General features: G+C 42.7%; 1 protein-coding gene across 1 annotated transcript in view; it reads right to left on the bottom strand.

Moving 5' to 3' along the window:
- EIF4A3 (eukaryotic translation initiation factor 4A3) overlaps positions 1–22,917 on the bottom strand; it is a 635,526-nt gene that overhangs the window by 486,791 nt on the left and 125,818 nt on the right. Inside the window, exons 4-6 of the mRNA XM_044060170.1 lie at positions 17,926–17,988; positions 17,668–17,819; positions 17,456–17,529 (exon numbers count right to left, since the gene is read on the bottom strand). Of these exons, the coding sequence (XP_043916105.1) occupies positions 17,456–17,529; positions 17,668–17,819; positions 17,926–17,988 (289 nt within the window). The remainder of the gene's footprint in view (positions 1–17,455; positions 17,530–17,667; positions 17,820–17,925; positions 17,989–22,917) is intronic.

Consider the following 22,917-nt stretch of genomic DNA (forward strand, 5'->3'; position numbering starts at 1 on the left):
AACTTTCCTCCAAAGGAGCTTCTGTTTGCTCCTTGGTCAGCGGAACTAGAGGAAAGTCATTGAGATTGTCCCTGCAGGGCAGGAGAAACCCCTGTGTCACTTCTTTGGTTTGCTGGTTGCCATTGTCGTCCCCTGTAGGATCCTCTGTATTGCCCTCTTCCTCGGCCACGCCTGTTTTGCCCCTTTGAAATCTTTCAGCATTAGGAAAGGACCAGTTTTTAGAAGCCCAGTTCCTGCTGAATCTGGGCGGATGAACCTGGAGGAAATCTTTGACTGTCTGAACTGACTTGGCTTTTTCCTCAATGGACTTTAACACATCTTTAGCATTAGCACCAAAAAGCTTGTTCTTTTCCAAGGGTGCGTCAAGAAGTTTTGCCTTAACATGATCTGGTAAAGGTTGTTCTTTTAACCATGCATGTCTACGAATGACCGCCCCTGTCATAGCTGCCCTACATGAAGCCTCCAATGCATCATATCCACACTGTAGAAAGTGATTGCTAACCTGCTGAGAATTATGCACAGCCTCCTGCAAAGACTTCCTATCTAAAGGTTCAGGAGAGGCCAATCTTTTCTGTAAATCATCTAACAGGAAATCCTGATATTGAAACATGTGAAAGAGACAATTGAGAGCTCTCATAGATAAAGTAGTGGAGGTGTAAACCTTCTTCCCCCATCTAAGGACCTTGCTTCCCTGTCGGAAGGCAAAGGGTTTTTGGAGGTGGTAGCTGAAACCCCTTTAGGCCCCTGGGAAATTGTTTCTAAATCAACAGCATGGGCCCTAAAGAAATGAGAATGGGTTTCTGGGACCCTATAGTATCTGTCAGGCTTGACAGGAGCAGGAGGAAGAGTATCAGGGGTAACACTGGAGTCAGAGTATAAATCATCCAAAACATCAAGCACAGGAGGTATAGCTAAGGGTCTGTGTTGGGGCTTTTTAAGGACGGTTCGAAGGTGCTTTCTGGAATCTGAATATTCCTGGCCTTGCCACTTAAAATGCTCCCTCATGGAATGCAGAACTTCCCCAAAAGAAATATCCTCAGGAGGAGAGGCCGAGGGAATGGAGTCCTCTGCATCTGAATCCTCATAGGTCTGGAAGGGCTCTTCCTGGCTTTTGGAGTGAATAGAGTCCTCTGAATCTTCATCTGTAGGAAGAGGGTCAGAGGGTTCAACCCTGGGCCTCTTATCAGGAGGAGGCTGGGATCCTCTCTCAGGATGGGCCTGGGAACCTCTGATCAGGGAAATTAAATCTGCGGCCATAGACATGATTTGAGTTGGAGTAGGCTGAGGTAAGGTTTTAGCAGTAAGATGCTTGGACTTGCTGGCTGCCTTAGCACGTGTGTAGGCCTTGATAGACATGGACATGGGAGGCCTAGCCGCTCCACGTGCAGGAGTGACCTTATCAACAGCAATGGTCTCGGGCATTTCCTTGGTTTCAGTATCCGGAGGAAAATCAATAACTGGCGTCGGAGTGGACTCCGGTATCAGAGGTATCGGTACGGTGTCTTCGGTTCGAGCGGTGGAATAACCGCCTCAGAGGGAACCGGGCACTCGTGGTTAGTTTTGGCGTGGTCGGTGGAAGACGGGCCGAGGATGTCGGTCCCGGTCTTTTCGCTTTAGAGTCTGCGTTGTCGGTTGTTCCGACGGCATTCTATAATCAAATTTTTTGCCGAAAAAGTCTTCAGCGAACTCCGCCCGGTGCCTGAGAGTGCGCTTATTGAAGCGAGCACAGGTGGCACAGGCCGAGACGTCGTGGTCTGGGCCAAGGCAAGGGAGGCAGTAAGAGTGGAAATCCTTATGAGGTATTTGTTTACCACAAGACAAACAATTATTTACTTTTTCAGTAATTTCTGACATCGGCTGAGGCAAGAAAAGGTCCCCAACGGGGTACTTAGCTTTTGATGACTTCGGTCAAGAATACAGGAGCTGACCGACCGGCACTTGGGAACTGCTTCTGCTTCGGGCACCGCGCGGCAAGAAAGACTGAAGAAGATGGCGTCGGCTGATGCTTACATACTCCAGCCGGTCTGACGTCGGAGAGAAATGCGACATCAGCCGACGTCGGACCCAGACTTTGGAATCCGGCCGACCGAGGGCTGCCTGAGGCAGGACAACCCATATGTTATGACTGCAGTTGCATTCTTGAAGGACATCTGTACTATGTTCATCGTGTTTCACTGTTGCAGTCATGACTGTAGGGCAGAATCCCAAAGTTGAGAGAAAGGGAGGTGGTCATAAAGAAGAAGGGGCGGCTAAAAGGCCCTGCAAGACTGCAGAGGCAAAGCCTGCCCTAGACTTAGAGTAGAGAGAGGTAGATTGTAGTGCTTAGAAAAAGTATGAACAGAACTCCAAGTTGCAGCTTCCAAAATGTCTTTGGTAGGAACTCCCCTGAGGAAGGCCGCAGAAGTGGCAGCAGTTCTGGTGGAATGAGTCCGTATACTCCCTGGGATTTGCTTTCCATGTGTGAATAACCAAATCTGATTCCATGAGCAATCCATTTAGAAATGGTCTGTTTTGAAATGGCTTTACCTTGGGAACTTGAAGCATAAGAAACAAACAATTGTTCTGATTTTCTGATGTCCTTGGTTCTGTTAAGGTAAAAACGTCTGTGTACATCCAATGTAAGATCCTTTCCCCTTTATTTTGAGGAGTGGGGAAAAAGGTTGGCAAGTGGATAGTTTGACTTAAAGCCACTTTGGAAATCACCTTAGGCATGAAGGTAGGATTAGTCCTCAAAGATAACCTGTCTTGATGAAAAATAATATAAGGTTCCACAGCCATAAGAGCTTGTAAACTCTGAAACTCTCCTGGCAGAGGTTAGGGCTAACAGGACAGCTGTCTTCCAAGATAAAAACTTGATGTCAGAAGAGGCAGCAGGCTCAAAAGGAGGCAAGGTTAGTTTTTCCAAAACATAGCTGAGATCCCAAGCAGGAATGGGAGGAGATCTAGGAGGTCTTAAGTTCTTCGCTCCTCTGAGAAACTGTCTCATGAGCTGGTGGGAAAAGATGGGAGGGTCTGTATTATAATGAGCAGAAATAGCAGAAGCATGTATCTTAATGGAAGAGAAAGTGAGACCCTTATGTAAGAGATCTGTCAAGTAAAGTAAAATTAAAGTAATGTTAGGAAGAAGAAGATCAGAATCCTGAGCCTGCATCCAGGAACAAAATCTTTTCCATTTTCCTGCAGAAGATTTTCTAGTGCTAGGACGTCTGGCTTCTAGAATGACATCCATAACCTGCTTGGGTAGGAAAGAAGAAATCAAAGGCCCTGGATTAACCAGGCCGCCAGGCTGAGAGTTCTGATATGACAGTGTAGAACCTGACCCTGATGTTGAGACAGAAGGTTCGGAGACTGAGGTAAAACCCAAGGGGGCTCCAGGCATAGGTTTTTTAGAGTTGGATACCAAAACTGCCGAGGCCAATTTGGAGCCAGCAAGATTATCATTTTGGGCTTGTCCTGTTTTATTTTCAATAAAACCCGTGGAAGAAGAGGAAGAGGCAGAAAGGCATATCCCGAGAGGTTCCTCCAACTGAATGACAGGGCATCCACTTTCCAAGCTTCTCTGTGGAAAGTCCTGGTGCAAAAATTCTGTAGTTGAGGATTGAGATGGGATGCAAAGAGGTCTATGTGAGGACATCCCCAGACTGCTGTTATCATCCTGAATATTTTGGTGTCCAGCATCCACTCGTGTGGATCCAAAAGGTATCTGCTCAGACTGTCTGCCAGGAAGTTTTGTTTTCCTGGTAGAAACTGAGCTTGAAGATCCAGATTGCAAGCTAGAGCTGTGTTCCACAGATCCATGGCTAGTCTGCAAAGGGAGTAGGAATGAGATCCCCCTTGCTTGTTTATGTACCACATAACTGTAGTGTTGTCTGTCCGTATTAGTAGTTGTCCTGGTTGTAAAAGATTCCTGAAGGCCAATAGAGCTTTCCGAACGGCTAACATTTCCTTTAAGTTGATATGCAGGTGCTTCTGATCCTTTGTCCAAAAGCCCTGCAGACAATTGCCCTGAAAATGGGCTCCCCAAGCATAATCCGAGGCGTCCGTGGTTAGACTCTGAGTGGCAGGAGGCAGACGGAAGGGTTTCCCTTTGTTTAGAGCACATGCCCTGGACCACCAAAGAAATTCCTTTTGAAGGCAAGGAAGGACGGAGATCAGTATGTCTAAACTGTGGCAATGCTGAGACCATACACTTTTTTAGGTACCACTGTATTTTCCTCATGTGTAGTCTTGCATATGGTACGAGAAGGATGCAGGAGGCCATGTAACCCAAAGCCTGCAGGAATTTCCTTGCAGATAGTTGAGTTAAAGTTGCCAAGGTTCTGAAAGTTGAAGCCAGCTGTAATTGTTTTTCGGATGTCAGAAATGCCATCTGGGTTGTAGTGTTTAGAAGTGCCCCCAGAAAAGTGATCTGTTGTGATGGTGCCAAATTTGACTTTATGTTTACAGAGAATCCCAGGAACTTGAGGAGGTTCTGTACAAATTCTAGATGCTGGAGTAAGACATCCTTGCTGTCTGCCTGAATTAGACAATCATCCAGATGAGGGTAAATTTGAATTCCCTTGAGTCTGCAGTAAGCTACTACTGGAGCCAGGCATTTGGTGAAGACCCTGAGCACAGTAGACAATCCAAAGGGCAGCGCAGAGAATTTAAAGTGCCTCGATCCGGCCTTGAACCCGAGGTATTTTCTGCGATCCTGCCTGATGGGAGTGTGTAAATATGCCTCTTTTAAATCCAAAGTTACCATCCATGCATCTTTGGACAGCAGCTGCTGTAGAGTAAGCATCCTGAATTTTGGAATCTCTGGAAAGGTGTTCAAGACCGACAGATCCAGAATGGGTCTCCATGAGTTTTGCTTCCTTGGGACTAGAAAGAGCCTTGAGTAAAAACCTTTTCCCATCTCTGAAAGTGGAACCAGTTCTATGACATTCATAGCCAAAAGAGCTTCCACCTGGTTTAAGGCCTCCGTCCATTGATGTTTTGGAAGGTCTGGCCATCCGCTTGGCCTTGGCAAGGAATGAAAATGGAATTTGTAACCTCTTAAAACCACATCCAAAACCCACTTGTCTTGGGTTATTTGAGTCCAATTTTGATAAAAAAAGAGAGAGTTTTCCTCCGAGAAGGGCTTCCAGGCAAGAAGTTCCTGTAGCCCAACAGAGGGAGTCATTGAGTTTGAGTTGGTTTCCTTTGAGTTTGTGACCGGTCCTCTCCTTCCCTAGGGGTGGAAGCAGTCCACTGTCCTGTCTTGGTCTATAAGAAGCTTGTGTTTGAGGCCTTCCTCTGGAGCGTCTATATCTACCCCTCTGAGGCCTGTCTGAAGTGGGAAAGGACCAATTTTTTGAAGGCCAATTCCTGCTAAATCTAGGTGGCTGTACTTGTAAGAAATCTTTAACTGTTTGCATGGATTTTGCCTTATCCTCCATCTTTTTAATCACCTCTTCAGCTTTTGATCCAAATAAAACATTATGCTGAACAGGAGCATCCAATAATTTAGCCTTTAATTGTTCAGGCAAATTTTGTTCCTTTAGCCATGCATGCCTTCTAATGACTGTGCCAGAGGCCGCAGCCCTACAAGAAGCCTCCAAGGCATCAAATCCACAGTGCAAACCATGCTTCCCAACTTGTTCAGTGGCATGCAATAAGTCACGTAAATTCCTTATCTGCAGAGGCAGAAATGGAAGTAAGCTTTTGTTTTAAAACAGACACGAGAAATTGCTGGTATTTTAGCATATGAAACTGACAGTTTAAAGCCCTAATGGACAAAGTAGCAGAAGTGTACACCTTTTTGCCCCATCTTTCTAAGGATCGAGAATCCTTTTCAGTAGGAGTGGGATTTTTGGCAGAAGCGGCCTTAACTCCCTTAGGACCCTGAGAAATGGTTTCAGGGTCAGCAGAAGGGTTCTTGTATAAAAACTGATGGGAATCAGGAACCCTGTAATATCCATCAGGCTTAACAGGAGCAGGAGGAAGAGAGTCAGGGGTTAAGTTAGCCTCCGAAAAGGCATCATCCACAATATCCAAAACAGGAGAATAGCCAGGGGTCTATGTTGGGAAAGAAGAAAATCCCTCAGTCTTTTCTTAGATTCCGAATACTCCTGTCCTTCCCAGTGGAAAGGTTCCCTCATTTCATGCAAAGTTTCCCCAAAAGAGAAATCCTCAGGGGGAGAAGCTGAAGGAATGGAGTCTTCAGCATCAGAATCCTCATAAGGAGGGAAAGAATATTCCTGATCAGAAGAAGAAACTGAGGAAACAGAAGCCTGATCAGAGGAATCATAATAAACATCCTGCCTTGGCCTTTTATCTGGAGGGGGATGTGAACCCCTAATCATAGTAAGTAAATCCTCCGCCATCTTGAGTAACTGTTTCTGTGACTTGGGAGCCAGTTCAGAAGAGGCCGGTGTTGCAGTCTTTGATTTAGAAGGAGTCTTTGCCTTTGCCTTTATTAGAAGCGGAGTAGGCCTGAAAACCCCTTCGGAAGCCGGTACCTGCACAGCGGCTCCGGACCCATCCGAAGGAGCATTGTCTGAAGGTCCTGCAACAGAAATATTTAAAGGCCTGGTTGGCTCCTCATGAGAGTCAGTTTCGGCCATCGGTTCTGAAATGGCCGACGACAGGGGCTGCAAAAGCACCTCACTGACGACGGCCGAACCTGAAGCTGGCTCCGCTTGTACTCCATCATCAGATTTGGACCTCGAAGGCCTGTCTTTATCCTTGTGACGTTTGTGAACTCCGGTAGCCGGAACCGTATCCAACGACATTTTGTAGTTAAAGCGCCTACCGAAGTAATGAAAAGCAAAATCGTACCTTCGCTTAATAGTATGTTGATTGAATCTAGCACAAAACCGACAACTAGCTACGTCGTGGTCAGGGTCTAAGCAAGGAATACAGTAAGAATGAAAATCCTTATGAGGTATTTGCTTCACACATGAAATACAATTATTAACTTTTTCTGACATCGGAGTGGAGCAAGAAAAAAAGTTTCCCCAACGGGGTACTTAGCTTTGAGTGGAGAGGAAAATCTTCGGACTGAAGTATATCAGAAAAAATCGTCAGGAGTCAGCCGACCGGCACATGCGAACTGCTATCACCGCACGGCAAGAAAGACTGGAGAAGATGGCGTCGGCTGTCAGCTTTGTACTCCTGGCGCTCTGACGTCAGGGAGCATGGTTGAACAGCTGACGCCGGACCCAGACTTTGGGATTCTGGCCGACCGAGGGCTGCCTGCTGGCAGGGGAAAACCCTACAGTCATGACTGCAACAGTGAAACATGATGAACATCTACAAAATGAACTGGCACCCCACCTAAGTGTCATGCTTAATCATAGCTTCACCTCAGGCTTCTTGCCCACCGAGTGGCGCACAGCTACAGTTATCCCGATCCACAAGGGAGAACCCACCTTGGATCCTGGGAACTACCGTCCCATCAATCTGACAAGCCTGATCTGCAAGGGCATGGAATGTATCATCACGGAACTTATAAACGAAGACATTGGCAACCTCCAGACACTGGAGCCCATCCAGTTTGGGTTTGTGAAGGGCCGATCTTGTCTCCTGAATCTGACTGACTTCTCTGAATCTGTTTCCAGAGCTGTGGACGAGGGTAAGGAGGTCCACACAGCCCATCTGGACCTCGCCAAGGCCTTCAACACCATCCCCTACTCTGGAATCATAGATAAACTTACTAAGCTGGGCATATATCCCTACATCACTCGATGGGTTGCCAACTGGCTTACTGATAGAACCCAGACTGTAAAAGTAGCCGACTCCAAATCCAGCTCCAGACAAGTGGAGTACCTCAGGGTTCAGTCCTGGGACCACTCTTGTTTGGCATCTACTTCCCTGAAGTACAGGCCAACACTAAGGAACTCTGGCTAACAAAGTTTGCAGATGACTGCAAACTTGGAGCCATTATTGAATCCCTAAATGATATGGATATTCTACAAAAGGGCCTTACAGAAACAGATGCCTGGTGCCAGAGCCATGGGGTCAAGCTGAATGCCAAGAACTGTATAGTCATCCCCTTTGGAAAAATACATGTACCCATTAACTACCACATAGGTGGCAGGACACTAAACATCGAAAGTGTGATGAGAGACTTAGGGACACAAAGTGGACAGTGGTCTCACTTTTGATAACCACATCACTACAACAGTCAGGAAATCATTCTACTTGGCACACCTCATCACTAAGGGCTTTTCATACAAAAAAAAGGAGGTCATTGTCCCACTGTACTCATCCCTCATTAGACCCATTATAGAGTATAATGCCCCATTTGGTATGTACCTCACAAGACATCTGCAACAGCTGGAAAGGCCACAGAAATACCTCACTAAAAGAATCACAGGCCTAAAGCAGATGCCATATACTGACCGTCTAAAAAAAACTCCAGCTATACTCTGTGGCATATAGTCTACTCAGAGGCGATCTCTGATCAACATACAAGGCCATGTCAAACCCCGAGCTGTTGGACATGCTCCACTTAAAGAAATCTCAATCCCTCAGAGGCACACGCTCCAGGGATCTAAACCTTATCAACACAATGAACAAAACATGCTGGAGGGATAGGTTCCTGACCCAGAGACTCTCCATATTCTGGAATAAACTGCCCATACATGTCAAGCAGAGCACTTCATTGGCCCTCTTCAAAAGGAACCTTGATGATTGGATGGGAGATAGGAAATTCACCCAGGGGATCATGTCAGTCACCCTGCTAGACAGGGGCCCAGAGAAGTAAATATTGTGGGAAAAATTTTCCAGGGAATTGTTATGGCTAGGCTTGCATAGGCCTTAGGGCCGATAGCCTATTACCAACCTATGAACCTAAAAGCCAGGGGTACCTTTTTGGCTGGGCTTGTTTAGACCCTAGGGTTGACAGCCTAGTACCTACCAATGAGCCTATGAATCCTCCTGCTCGGACAACTTAGAGAAACTACTAGAGTCAAACAAACTTCGGATCCAATGAAGACATCCAAAAATTTCAGACCAGACAACTCCAAAACCTAAAGACTGATCACAGAAAAAGCTATTAAAGGGGTGTTGACTGAAGAATACACTTAGGACCTGACACAGTTGGAGCCAGGACATGACAACTCCCATTTGAATTTGTGTCCCAGGGAACTTACCATCCTGTCCCCATCTGCTTTGGATAGGCTCCTGGAGGATCAAAGAGAGAAAGCTGTAGATGAAGGCCTGGAATGCAATCTACGCGACTGTTCCAAGGATCTAAGAACGCAATTTGGATGAGAAAGAAGAAAAGGTGGAGTATGGATCGATAGGATCTCTTGGATCTTGGTTTTGGTGTCAGATCAGACTTCTTCAATAGTTTTGCTGGTGGCTCCAATGAAGGAGCTGAAGTCAACACTGAAGTAGAAGGGCACTCAGAGGATCTTTTGCGAGACTCCTTAGGAGCAGAGTTGCCCTTTTTGTACTCTTTCTTGGGGGGGGGGGGTTGAGTTCCAGTGACCAAAATATACTGCTTAGAGGTGATACGACCACGAAGAACAAATGTATTTTCCTATCAATTAAGGCCCTAGAGCTGAAGCCTTTTAAGACCTCACAATCCACATCTAGGTGTTTGGGGCCTAGACAATACAAGCATTTTGTGTGGGCATCCAAACTTAGAATTTTGTGCCCACAAGCCACACTTTTGAAACTGGACTGTTTGATTGACATACTGACAACTTTAAACAATGTATGAAAACATAAATAAATTAAATAAATAAACAATCCTGTACACAAGGATTACCACGTTTTTTTTTTTTGTTGTTTTTTTCAAGGAAATAAAGAGAAGAAAGGGAGGGAAATAATAAATTAAATTCACAGAAAACTTATCTAAATTCTTTAATACAGAAAGCTCGAGACCTCCAAGTCTGTTTGCAATGGTGACAAGCAAGATCCAAGGTTATGTCGGTGGGGCATTATGGGTAAAGGGAGATCAAAATTATATTATCTTGAAGAAGCTGCAGAGACTGATCCAAAACCAACAGTTGAGGAATGAACGAAACTGGACATCTGATTGCAGCTTTAGGAATGTGTGTTTTCCCTGGTGAGCCTTTGCCCTTTCTCTTTTCCATGCAGGAGGAAATATACCAGAGAAGGAATGAAGGGTAACTCTTGAGCACTTTAAAATTCAGTAAAGTCCAAAAATGAAATTTCAAAAGCTCCAGCTGGCAAGATGGTCCCATTCAAATGGGATACAATGAATCAGCTGTCAAACACGTCACCATACAACTGCCATTTAGTACCCTGCTTCTGGTCAACATGCTTTGCTGTACCTTAAAGAAACATACCTAGGGGGTTGATGAAAAATGTATGGTACACAGCAAAACTGAGGAATGCAATACCCCTTTTTACAACATTCTTTGCTTTGCCATTTTTTTTTTTTTTTTTTTTTTTCAGTCGAGATATCTTCAACTTTTAGCCCAAATATAGCATCGGAAAACTAAGGAACTAAACAAGAAATGCTTTTTAATAGTAACTACTTCTATTACTCATCTCATGAGAATATTTTCAGGGTTGTAATATGTTTCACTAGATGACTACCTAGACTGTCAACAGTGAACACAGGCTTTAGGCTTTAGCTTTGGTGTCAGAATTTGAAAGGGACTGCAAGTTTTTTCTAACTGTTCCAAAAAGGAGTGTTATTACTGCCCTCTATGAGAAAGGTGGTTACTGTCATATCTATGCTAAAAGATGTACAGACCTTCATGAAAAATCAGTCTATCACCTTGGATTATTGGGGTAACTGTAGAACTGTAGAGGTTTTGATACAATACTGAAGAGAAAGTACAGTTGTGTACACTTACCATAAATGTAGATGTTAGAGTGTATTCACTGTTGCAATCATTACATTTGGGTTATCTGCTTGCAGGTAGCCCTCATTCGGCCTGATTAACAAAGTCCTGGGTCCTGCGTTAGTTGCTGTCCCTTCTTCCATTACATCAGGTAGTCAGGGGTATAAAACATGCGGCCGACACCATTACATCAGTTTTTCTTTCCCCAGACGTCAGGTGCCTCCCAATGGGAAGCAATTAAATACAAAAGTACAAAGATATACCTCCAACAAAAAAGCAAATACACCAAAAAGGCTTTTAAGCACAGTAAAGGAAAGTAGAGGTACAGCCAAAAGAAAGAAGTTAGGGGGCTGGAGGGTAACCAGGATTGCAACAGTGAATACACTCGAACATCTACATTTATGGTAAGTGTGTACACAACTGTACTATGTTCTTCATGTTTCACTGTTACAATCATTACATTTGGGTAGATTCCCAAAGCTATGGTTGGGAGGAGGAATTTAGTTAGCATGAAGGCCAGCTGTAAGGCCCTGCAAGACTGCAGTGGCAAAGCCAGCTCTGGATTTAGAGAAAATTGGCAAATGATAATGCTTGGTGAAAGTATGTACAGAACTCCAGGTAGCAGCTTCTAGGATGTCCCTGGTAGAGACGCCTCTGAGAAAGGCTGTAAAGGTAGATGCAGCCCTGGTGGAGTGAGGTCTGATCCCATGGGGATAGGTTTGCCATGGTGCTTCTAGCAGAAATGAATGCAACGGCTTATCTATTTAGAAAAGCTATGCTTTGAAATAGCCTTCCCCGCTGCCCCTGCAGCAAATGCCACCAGCAGTTGTTCAGATTTCCTTTGAGGTTTAGTCCTGTCCAAGTAGAATCTAAGTTGTCTGTGCACATCTAAGGAATGCAGTATCCACTCCCCTTTATTCTGTGGATTGGGAAAGAAGGTTGGCAAATGAATGGACTGATTAAGAGCCACACTGGATACCACCTTGGGCATGAAGGATGGATTGGTTCTGAGGGACACCCTGTCTGCATGAAAGATGAAAGGCTCCACTGCCATAAGGGCCTGTAATTCAGGTACCCTTCTAGGTGAAGTGATTGCTAAAAGGAAAACTGTTTTCCAAGAAAGAAATTTTAAGTCTCCAGTAGCAGCTGGCTGGAAAGGAGGTAGAGTGAGTTTCTCAAAGACAAAAGTTAAGGCCCCAGGCTGGGGTTGGAGCTCTCCTGGGTGGTCTCAAATTTTTGGCCCCTCTGAGGAACTGCTTGAGCAGTGGATGAGAGAAGAGGGGAGGTTCTGTGCTACAATGAGCTGAAATGGAGGAAAAAGACAGGCCCTTGTGAAGCATCTCAGTTAAGTATTGTAAAATCTGAGGTAAATCGGGCACTGCTGTGCTCACCTCTTGAGACTGGTTCCAGGCACAGAATCTTTTCCATTTTTCAGCACAATATTTTCTAGTACTGGGCCTCCTTGCCTCTAAAATGATATCCGTCTCAGGTTTGCTGAGGGATGGTAAAGGACAGATTAAGTAATTAGCCAGACTGCAAGGTTCAGTGTTAGAAGCGGAGGGTGCAGAATCTGGTTCTCCTGCTGAGACAGCAGGGAAGGAGTCGGAGGCAGGTGCCATGGAGATGATCATGACACACTGTGCAGGAGGGGGTACCAGTGTTGGCACGGCCAGTGTGGAGCAATCAAAATCATCCTTGGTTTGCTCCGCTTGATTTTTTAGTAGTACTTTGGAGAGCAGAGGCAGAGGGGAAAAGAAGGCATAGACTGACAGGTTTTTCCAGCTAAAGGACAGAGCATCCACTTTCCAGGCTTGTTTGTGGGGAGTCCTTGTGCAAAATTTGTCCAATTGGTAGTTCTGGGGAGAGGCAAACAGGTCTACATCTGGGCTCCCCCATTTGCTTGTCAACATGTTGAAAATCCTTGGTTCCAGTTTTTACTCATGTGGGTCCATGAGGTGTCTGCTTAGTATGTCCGCCATTGTATTTAATTTTCCTGGCAGGAATTGAGCTTGTAGGTGCACTTGGTAGCTCAAGGCTGTGTTCCACAATGCCATGGCTAGTCTGCAGAGGGGGTAAGAATGTGTACCCCCCCCCCCGCTTGGTTATGTACCACATAACAGTGGTGTTGTCCGACTTTACCATTAGTTGTCCTGGAAGAATGTGGTCCTTGAAGGCGGTCAGAGCATTCTGTACAGCTAACATTTCGTTTTGATGGATATATGCAGGTGCATTTGACATGGGTTCCATTTGCCCTGAATGCACTTCCTGCCACCCAAACCCTAGCAGTCGCATCAGACTATGCATGGGGGGCTCACCCGGCAGGGGAGTGGTGTGAAATGTAGTCCCTTGTTTTGGTGGCAAGCTTCTGCCCACTAAAGGAACTCTAGGTCTAGGCAAGGTAGAATGTTGACACCATAGGCTTTTTAGATACCACTGCAATTTCCTCATATGCAGTCTTGCATATGGAATTAGAATGCAGGAGGCCATGAACCCCAAGGATTGCAGTATTTGTCTTGCAGATAGCAGGATTTTTGTGGCCACTTGTTTGAAGTAGGTTGTCAAATGAATTTGTTTCTCTGGTGTGAGGTAAGCCATCTGGGACGTTGTTTTCAAGCTTGCTCCCAGGAATATAAATTTTGTTGACAGGGTACAGAGTATGATTTCTTTTCATTTATGGTGTACCCCAGACAAGTTAGGACCCTTTGTACAAAGGCCAGATGATTCAAAGGTATATCCTGGCTTTCTGCCTGAATTAGACAATCGTCCAGGTATGGGTATATTTGAATATTTCTTTGCCTGCAAAATGCAATAACTGGAGCTAGGCACTTTGTGAATACCCTGGGCACACTAGATAAGCCAAAGGCAAGTGCAGAGAACTGACAGTGCGTGTAGCCTGCTTTGAAGCGTAGGTATCTTCTGCAAGATTCCCTGATTGGGATGTGCAGGTATGCTTCTTTTAAATCTAGTGTTGCCAGCCAGGCATCTTTGCCTAGCATAGGAAGTAATTGGTGAAGAGTCAGCATCTTGAATTTTGGAATCTCCAAAAAGGTGTTTAGAGTAGACCGGTCCTGGATAGGATGCCATGAATTGTCTTTTCTGGGTACCAGGAAAAGTCTTGAGTAGAAACCTTCTCCCTTTTCCTCTTCTGGTACCAGGTGAACAGCCTCCATGCTTAAGAGAGACAGTACTTGTTTTTGGGCCTCTGCCCACTTATTTAGGGGTAGGTCCGGCCACCCGCTTGGTGTTTGCAACGTGTGGAAGTGAAATCTATATCCCTGGGACACTATATTTAAAACCCATTTGTCCTGGGTAATGAGTCCCCAATTCTTTGCATGAAGAGCAATCTTTCCCCCCAAAGGGGCAGTCAGTTGATAAGTGATTGGAAATTTTAAAAGTAAGTCATCAAGACAGTTTACCATATGGGGGGGGTCTTATTATTCCCCAATTTGGAAGTGGAGGCCCCCACTGCTTAGTTCTGCGTGTCCCCTGGGACTGAAACCTGGGGGTTTTGCTGTGTCTGGGTTTGGCTTGAGAAGACCTAGAAGGGGCTGGAAAGGACCAATTCTTAAAGGGTCAGTGCCTACTAAATCTAGGAGGCAGAACTTGTAAAAAACATCTTTTAACAGTTTGCATATATTTAGCCTCATCTTCCATCTTTTTAAGAACGTCCTCAACCTTGTTGCCAAGCAGGCGGTCCTGATTTAAAGGAGCATCCAACAATTTAGCTTTAACATGATCAGACAAAGATTGCTCCTTAAGCCAAGCATGCCTTCTGAGCACAGATCCAATAACAGCAGCCCTGCAAGAGGCCGCTAATAAATCAAAACCACATTGCAAAGTATATTTTCCAACTTGTTCAGCAGAAGGCATTAAATCCTGTAATTCTTTAATTTTCCACGCAGTCGGGAATCATTATTTTCTGTTTAAGCTGTCCAATAACATGTTGCTGATACTTTAACATATGAAACTGGCAGTTTAAAGCCTTAATGGCCAAAGTTGCAGAAGTGTAAACCTTCTTACCACATCTATCCAGTGCCCTGGAGTCTCTATCAGAAGGGGTAGGATTTTTAGCAATAGAAGCCTTAATGACTTTGGGCCCCTGTGAAAGTCTCTGGATCTGCAATAGGATTTTTAAAAAGGAACTTGTGAGACTCAGAGACCGTGTAAGTATCTGTCAGGTTTTTTAGGAGCAGGAGGCAGAGAAACAGGGGCCAAACTAGATTCCGAAAAAGCATCATCAACAATGTCTACTACCTGAGGAATAGCTGCTAAAAGGCCTATGCTGAGGTAGGAGAAGGAAATCCCCAAGCCTCTTTTTTGAATCAGAAAAATCCTGGCTTTCCCAGTAGAAATGCTCCCTTAGAGTATGTAAGGTTTCCCAAAAAGAAAAATCCTCAGGAGAGGAAGCAGAGGGAATGGAGTCCTCTGCATCAGAACCTTCATAAGTGGATAAGGGCAAATCCAGATCATCAGAAGAATCAGAAACAGAATCCTGATCAGGAGATTAATAATCAACTTCAGTCCTAGGCCTCTTAGAAAGGGGGGGGGGTTGGCTACCCTTGATTAGATTAATTAGATCTTCAGCCATTCTTATAATTTGTTTTTTAGGCATAGAGGCCTGAGCATGTGGCCTGGGCGTTGGTTTTTTAGGCATGGATCGAGCTTTAGGCCTAAGTAAAGAAGGAGGCGTTAATTTAATATGCAAGTCCGTAGGCCTGAACACACCCTCAGAAGCCGGTGCCTGCACAGCAGCTCTGGACTCATCCAAGGTAGAGACATCCACGGGTTCCATAGTTGAAGCATCTCGAGGCATACCGGAGTCCGAATGAGTCTCAGTAGAGGCCTGCAAATCAGAAGTAGCGGGTATCGGGGGCTGCGAAAGCGCCTAACTGAGTACCGGCAAACTGGCGACTGGCTTAAGAGAAGCGTCATCCGCAGTTTTGGACCTCGGCGGCCTGTCTTTGTCTTTATCTTTGCGTTTTTTCGGAATCCCGGTAGTCGGATGGCTAACAGACGACATTTTTGGATAATTAAACCAAGAACCGAAATATTTAGAGGCGAAAATTTACCAACAATGGATAGTGAGCTGATTAAATAAAGCACAAAACCGACAGCAAGGTAAATCGTAGTCAGGGCCTAGGCAAGGAATACAGTACTAATGAAAATCTTTGAAGTATTCGCTTTCCACAAGTAATGCAATTATTAACTTTTACTGACATCGGTAAGGAGCAAGAAAAAAAGTTTCCCCAACAGGGTACTTGGCTTTAGTTGAAGACTTCGGGTCTGAAACTCTAAAACTAAAATTTCAGGAGTCAGCCAACCAACATTTGCGAACTCCTTCTGTTTCGGGTACTGCGCGGCAAGAAAGACTGATGTAATGGCATCGGCCGCATGTTTTATACCCCTGACGACCTGACGTCATGGAAGAAGGGACAGCAACCGACGCAGGACCCAAGACTTTGTTAATCAGGCTGACTGAGGGCTACCTGCAAGCAGATAACCCAAATGTAATGACTGCAACAGTGAAACACGAAGAACATCACTAAAATGGTAGTTGGTTTTACCTTCAGTGCGTAGGTTTCTTGCTTTTAAAGTGGTCAAGATAGAGTAATTGGTGTAACCCACTCAGGCTATTGATATTAGCTGGGGGGATGGAGACCCCCAAGCTGGGGGAATATGTCAGGAACTCTTTAATGTGTTACTTCTGCAGGGAGGGGGGCAACCTCAACAGAATAGCTTTTTGATTAGTTTCCCCTCAACATTTATGGCTAAACCAGAAAAAAAAAAAAAGAGCCTCAAACAGTGACTTTCAAAAGCAGACAAAATCTAGGAATATAAAAGAGAAGGAAAACCATTCCTTTTCTCCATTTCTTAGTGAAGGTAGATGACAGAGTTAAAAGGTAAAGTGGCAAAGCTTTACTTTATTACCCTTGATGGTCCAGGGTACATTCAACTAGTATATATAACTGGACTTTTAAGCCATTATAAAATTATAGCTATTTTAGGTAGGAATGTTTAAGACTGGAGCTTGGCTCTGGCAACAATACTTGCACGAGTCCCTTCACCCATAAGATCTTAACATTACAACACACAATTATATATCTATGTACACTACTGATTTAGAAGGATATAATGTTACAATGTTTTGTGCCATTTTGGCCCAGACTGAAGTACTGCTGTGTTTTTTTTTTTTTTTTTTTTTTAACTGTTGTAAAATGCTTCAGCCAACCGCGACCTGGTGATGCCCAAATCTTCAGATCAATGCCGCAACACAATGCAAAATAACACAAACATAAAATGTAGCCAAACTATAATTTTAAAAAGTATGAGAAGAACAGAGAATAGCACATGACAATGATTTTTATTTGCTGAAAATGCAAACCAACATGAAAGGTCCAGGAGCATGGAGAATGACATAGACCTTACAAAGGAGAGCCTTCACCAAGTGATAGCACTGAAGAAACCACCACTGATGTAGTAGCTCAGTAAAAGTCCCTCCTGAAAAAATAAAGGTTGAAAAGATGAGAAATGAATGTTATGCTATGCAAACAACTCTCTCTCTGTCTTGTTTGATGGTTATGCAATTGTACCGCCTGGTCCTGGGTTGACTCGTGTTTAAAGCTAAATGGCAAAGGGTTTTAAGTTTAGTTAATACAAGGATCAACAGCCAAAAGCAATTTCACAGCAAGCATGAGGTGTGAGAGTGCACAATGGAATTGAGATAAATAAATGATGGTAACTGCAAGAAAGAAAAAAAGACATTCTAAAGAATGAAACCCTAAAGTTAAGAGTACAGAAAAAAGGAAAAGAAAAGACAGTTACACAGTAGAAGCAAAACAATGTGGGCAATTACAACTGCTGAAGAAAGAGGTTAGACTATGAAATATGGAACCTACCAAATACTCGTCCTGGGGTGCCTGCAACAACATGCTGTCCATAATCAAGTTTTCTAATGTCTTCTCCAACATTTGTTCCCCCAATGCAGGCATGGCACTGAACATTCATGTAGTCCCCAAGAGCAAGCAACACCTAAGAGATGGGAAGAAAAAAAAAGCATTATACAAAACAATCTGCAATTCCAAAAGAAATGGATCTTCAATTCAAATTTACAGCAATGCACACGTGATAAAGTTACCTTTTGAATCTGACCAGCAAGTTCTCTAGTTGGGGCCAAGATTAAAGCTTGAGTTTCTCGAACCTAAAACAATTCAAAGCACAGCATTTGACAAGCTTAGTGCACAATTTAATACTTGAGTTATGCCTAGAATAAAAACAGTAGAAAATTATCCAACAACAGTGCAGCTTGTAGGCATTTCAATACTGCAATAGTACCCAGTTTTATGTCTAAACTGCTTTAATGATGAATCTGGCAAGTAACACAAGTGGTTTGAGTGTGTTTGGTTAAAGCACAGGAGCTTACTTTCAGATGAAACAAACTGCTACTGCTGTACAGTTACTGTATTTTGGACAGTGAAGACCTGGCAATATTTCCCTAAGAGTTCAAAGCTGAATTTTATGTTTAAGCACAGTGACTGTCAGGTGGTTTGACGGAATGTCACTTTCCTCCACTATGTAACAATCTCAGAGTTATTATATTATTCAGAGAATGAAAAGAAGTGAATCTCCCTGTTTAAGGGGTATGGGGATACTGTACCCTCAGAAAATTATTACTGACACCATTTTGAAAAGCACATTTTCTTTTACACTATGAAAACAACATTAGGGTTTGTGATCATGAAACTCGCGTGCATGTGTGTGGGGGGGTCTCAAGAAATAAGGAGAGACTTTGGTTTTGGATGCAGCTCCTTACAGAGAATAATCATACAGATTATTATATTTGGAAAGTATTTCAACAACGAAGCCATCACACGAATAGAGAAAGGAAATTCTGCAAATAAGGGATACACAGAATAGGAAAGTGGAGGCTGGAATTTAATGGAGAAAAATGGCAAAGGAACAAAGGTATTGGGAGCAAATAGTGAGGAAATGGTAATAGAATGGGAAGAGGACAAGAATTCATTTGGATTGCAGGCTACAGACTGCCTATACCTTATCAGTTCTTGATAGGGAAGGCAAAGAGAAATGAAAAGGGAGATCCCAAGTGAAAGACCAGCACAGGTAAAGTTTTTAATAGAATCTAGCACAGAAGCTGTTAAAAGAAATTACCAAAAAATGGAAATCAATGCCTAAACCATCTGTATCAGAAGTACTGAATATAGCAGAGAAAAAAATGGAAGTGGGTTCTTTAGAAAAGGGTAGGAGCAAATTACACAAAAAATGGGAAATGCGGGAACAACACATGCATGTTTTGGTGGAGGAATGAGGTTTAAGGGAAGGCAGGAATTGAAGAGGCTATATAATGTCTGACTGAATGACCGTCTAGAAGATTATAGGTGATACATTTTCAGTTACAAACATTAAAACATCAATAGTGTTTGGCTTTATTTATATAAATTACGATTGCCTATTCAATAAAAAGGTTTCTTAATTAAAAAAATAAATTAAGGTGTTGTGTTTGCGCATGTTTTCAGGCACAGTCTTGGTTCATTTCTTCTCTGCCAGACTGCATTCATTTAACTGATCTACACAAGAAGGAGAAGACCGTTATCTCATCTAAAAATGTTTATCTATGCTGATCTCATTACAATCACATGGCAAAAACTACGCACTACAGACAACTGAAACTTGTTTGGGTTTTTAATCACTTGAAATTAATACAAAACTCCATATTTGGTACTCCAGGATTCCTATACCCCACTAACACCCCTGACCCTTAGGAAATTACCTCTTTAAATTTAGTTTGTTGACTGAATTACTCCCACTGGGCACAATCTAATTTTAGGACAGTCCAGAAAAAAATCTACTCGTACTGACTATGGCCAGTATGTCAAGGACTCCAAGGAAACTAGGTATGCAATACTGAATGAGATTACTTTTTTTATATATTTTTTTTCTACATCTCATCACTGTACTAATGAAGAGCTACTCTTTATGGAGACAGAAGGATGGGGGGATAACAGGAACAGGAGTATGTAGTTAGTGAGAATCAAGTGACTGTATGGATATATCACTACTGCAGAGTCAGGAGGTTTACTTGATGAAATTCTTGCCTGTAGGATGAATGACTGATGCTGAACTTGATAATGTCATAACATGGGGCGAAATACATGGATCTGGAGCAGCAGACTGCTAAGGAAGGATGCAGTCAGCAGGCAATCAATACAGCTGGAACCTGTACTGCAGATGGGGAAGTTGATGACGGTCACAGAAGCAAAGTCAATGTGACTTGTGTGACACACGTAAAGGAAACTAGAACCAGAAAGCCTTCTTTGGCTACAAGGACTTGTAAGGAGCAATAATTTGTTTGCTTGCTTTGTTTATTTTAATATCCAATTAAAAAAAAAAAAACAAACCGCTTTAAACAGGGCTACAATTCCTGCAGTCTGAGCTAGTCACCCTTTATAGAGTGGCATAACAAGCAATAGATTTCCATACCTCAGGAAAATCCCTATGGCTATGGGTCAACTTGAAAAAGTTTTGAAGGAGTTCAGAGGAGGAGTGTTGGTGCGGTTGACAGACTACCAGGTGCATGGCACACTAAGCAAATATAGGTGGTACCTTCAGCTGTACAGTGCAGTTACAACATGCATCCTACTAACCTTGGGAGAAGTATGGACCCAATTTAGAGGAACATAAATCAAGTTCCAACTTCAGACCAGAAACAAATCATTGATCTGCAAGTATGTCAAGAACATCTTTAGGGTCATGTGGGTAATAAAGTTATCAATTTATTCACAGAACTGTACTTGTTATTTTTAAATTGTCTGATGTACGTAATGGGTTTATGCTTAACTTTCATTTTGGATACAAAATTTTTATATATGCTCTACTTTCCTCTTCCTTATGGCAACTTTCAGATCGTTGCTGTTTTTTGATATAGAATTTAACATGGACAAATTAACTTACACACCTTAATTATCTTTTATTTTATTATACCCTTTAGTTTATTAATGTTGGCATTTCACCAAGATGGCTTCTTTTTATATTCCCAATATATCTAGTTCTGATTGGGACCACTTGGTTTATGCTCTTTGCCAGAAAAGTAACTAAATTGCAGGTCTTTGTTCAGTGTTTTCTTTTGTAGTCCAAGAGGAATTGATTCTGCAAGGGTGTCTCAGTGCAGTAGTGTGTGTGTGTGTGTGTGTGTGTGTGTGTGTGTGTGTGTGTGTGTGTGGGGGGATTGCAAATTCCTCAAACTACAAAAAGAAAACCCTGAACAAAGGCTTACAATTTAGCTACTTTTCTGGCTGTAGCTGGATAACTTCTAAGCATAGTGCAAAACAAGGTCTGAGCCAAACATAAATGAGGGTGATTAGAGATGGAAAAGAAGCAGTACTTTTACAGAAGGTAAAGATAACTGTGACTAACACAAATCCCATTATATGTCAATGGCATGGAATTCACAGTTACTACCTTATATCTGGCATGAGTCATACAAAGCATTATAGGAAACAAAGGGTTGGAGAGAACAAGATCCCGTTGATACATCAAACCCCATTAGTAGTCATGTTGTGGAAAACAGGCTAAAATTACAAAGAAAGCACTTGAAACAAAGAGTGAAAAAAGTGGTCTGGACTGGCATTCACTGCAAGCTTTTTATGCTGGCAAGTCCAGAAGGTGGACTTAGCCTGTAGTAGGCACTAGAGGTGCAGCAAGTGCTTTGGCAAAATATGCAGAATCTGTGGAGCAAAGGTTCATAACACCCGTGGATAAGCATTATGGGCTGCCAATCAATTTGTCTCAAACTAATACATATATATATATATATATATATATATATATATATATATATATATACACATACATATATATACACACACATATATACATATATATATATATATATATATATATACACATATATATATATATATATATATATATACACATATATATATATATATATAATGTATATATATATATATATATATATATATATATATATATATATATATATATATATATATATATGCACACACACACACACACACACACACACACACACACACACACACACACACACACAGTAGAAGCCCCCCCCCCCAAATGACACTAGATACTCAGCCTGATGTCAATGCCAATTACCTTCTCTTTGTATTGCGGCATAATTCTAGGTAACAATAAGATTCTCTTCTTTGCATCTGACACAAGCATAGCAAGCTCCAATCTGTTTTCTCTGCAAGCATGCATGCCCTTCTGGGTGGAGTGACTCAGGTCAAGCTACAAGAGTTCACAGTCATGCATATCCTGTTGGAAGAACCAAAGGGTTCTCATGAAATAATGGATCCTGTCACTAGGAATGCAACCCTGTCTTTATTAAAATATTAGCAGTGAATACCCTTTCAAAGCATAAAGACGGAAGTTTTGTTTTAGTCCAGCTCTAATATCTTTGGGATTGGCAGCAAGATCAAATCTAGATAAAACCAGTCAATCCAATAGCAATCTGCACCAAGGAAATGCACAAAGCAGCTCTGGGTAGACTGGTTACTATAAGATCAGGAATATGTTTACCAATTCTCATTAAAAGAAGTGATATGGTAGTAAACATGATTCCTTCATAAACATACATGACACTACATCAATAAAAAAAAGCATTACGAAAAAGTTAACTCATCCACTCCAATGGAGCTCTGGAAGTTTGCAATGTAACTTCCAATGGGCGGAGCTTACGCCTTTTGACAAAATCAAATTATGTCCTCCATTTCAAACAAATACTCATATCTCTGGAACCACTGGGGTTATGATACAAGTGTAAATGGCAAACTGTTCAGCACAAACTATTTTTATAGTGGTAGTATTCTTTGTGTTCTAAGTCTTAAACCAATTTTTTAAGTCATAGTAAACACAGTAACTATTACATTTGTAATATTTTGTAAACAGCTTACAATATCTCAGCAATCAACAAGTCACACACATACTGGTAGCAGTGTTTTATTCATCTAGCTGAGAGCTTTCATATAAGGCTAAGGAGTTCTGTTTGTTTTACTTGGTTGTGGAGATATTTAGAAAAATGTGAAAATTATATCTATTAAAAATGAGTCTCATAAAAACATCTACTTATCTGCAC

Source organism: Protopterus annectens, chromosome 1.part2, assembly GCF_019279795.1.
Source record: "Protopterus annectens isolate FY-2018-M chromosome 1.part2, PAN1.0, whole genome shotgun sequence".
Lineage (NCBI taxonomy): Eukaryota > Metazoa > Chordata > Ceratodontiformes > Protopteridae > Protopterus > Protopterus annectens.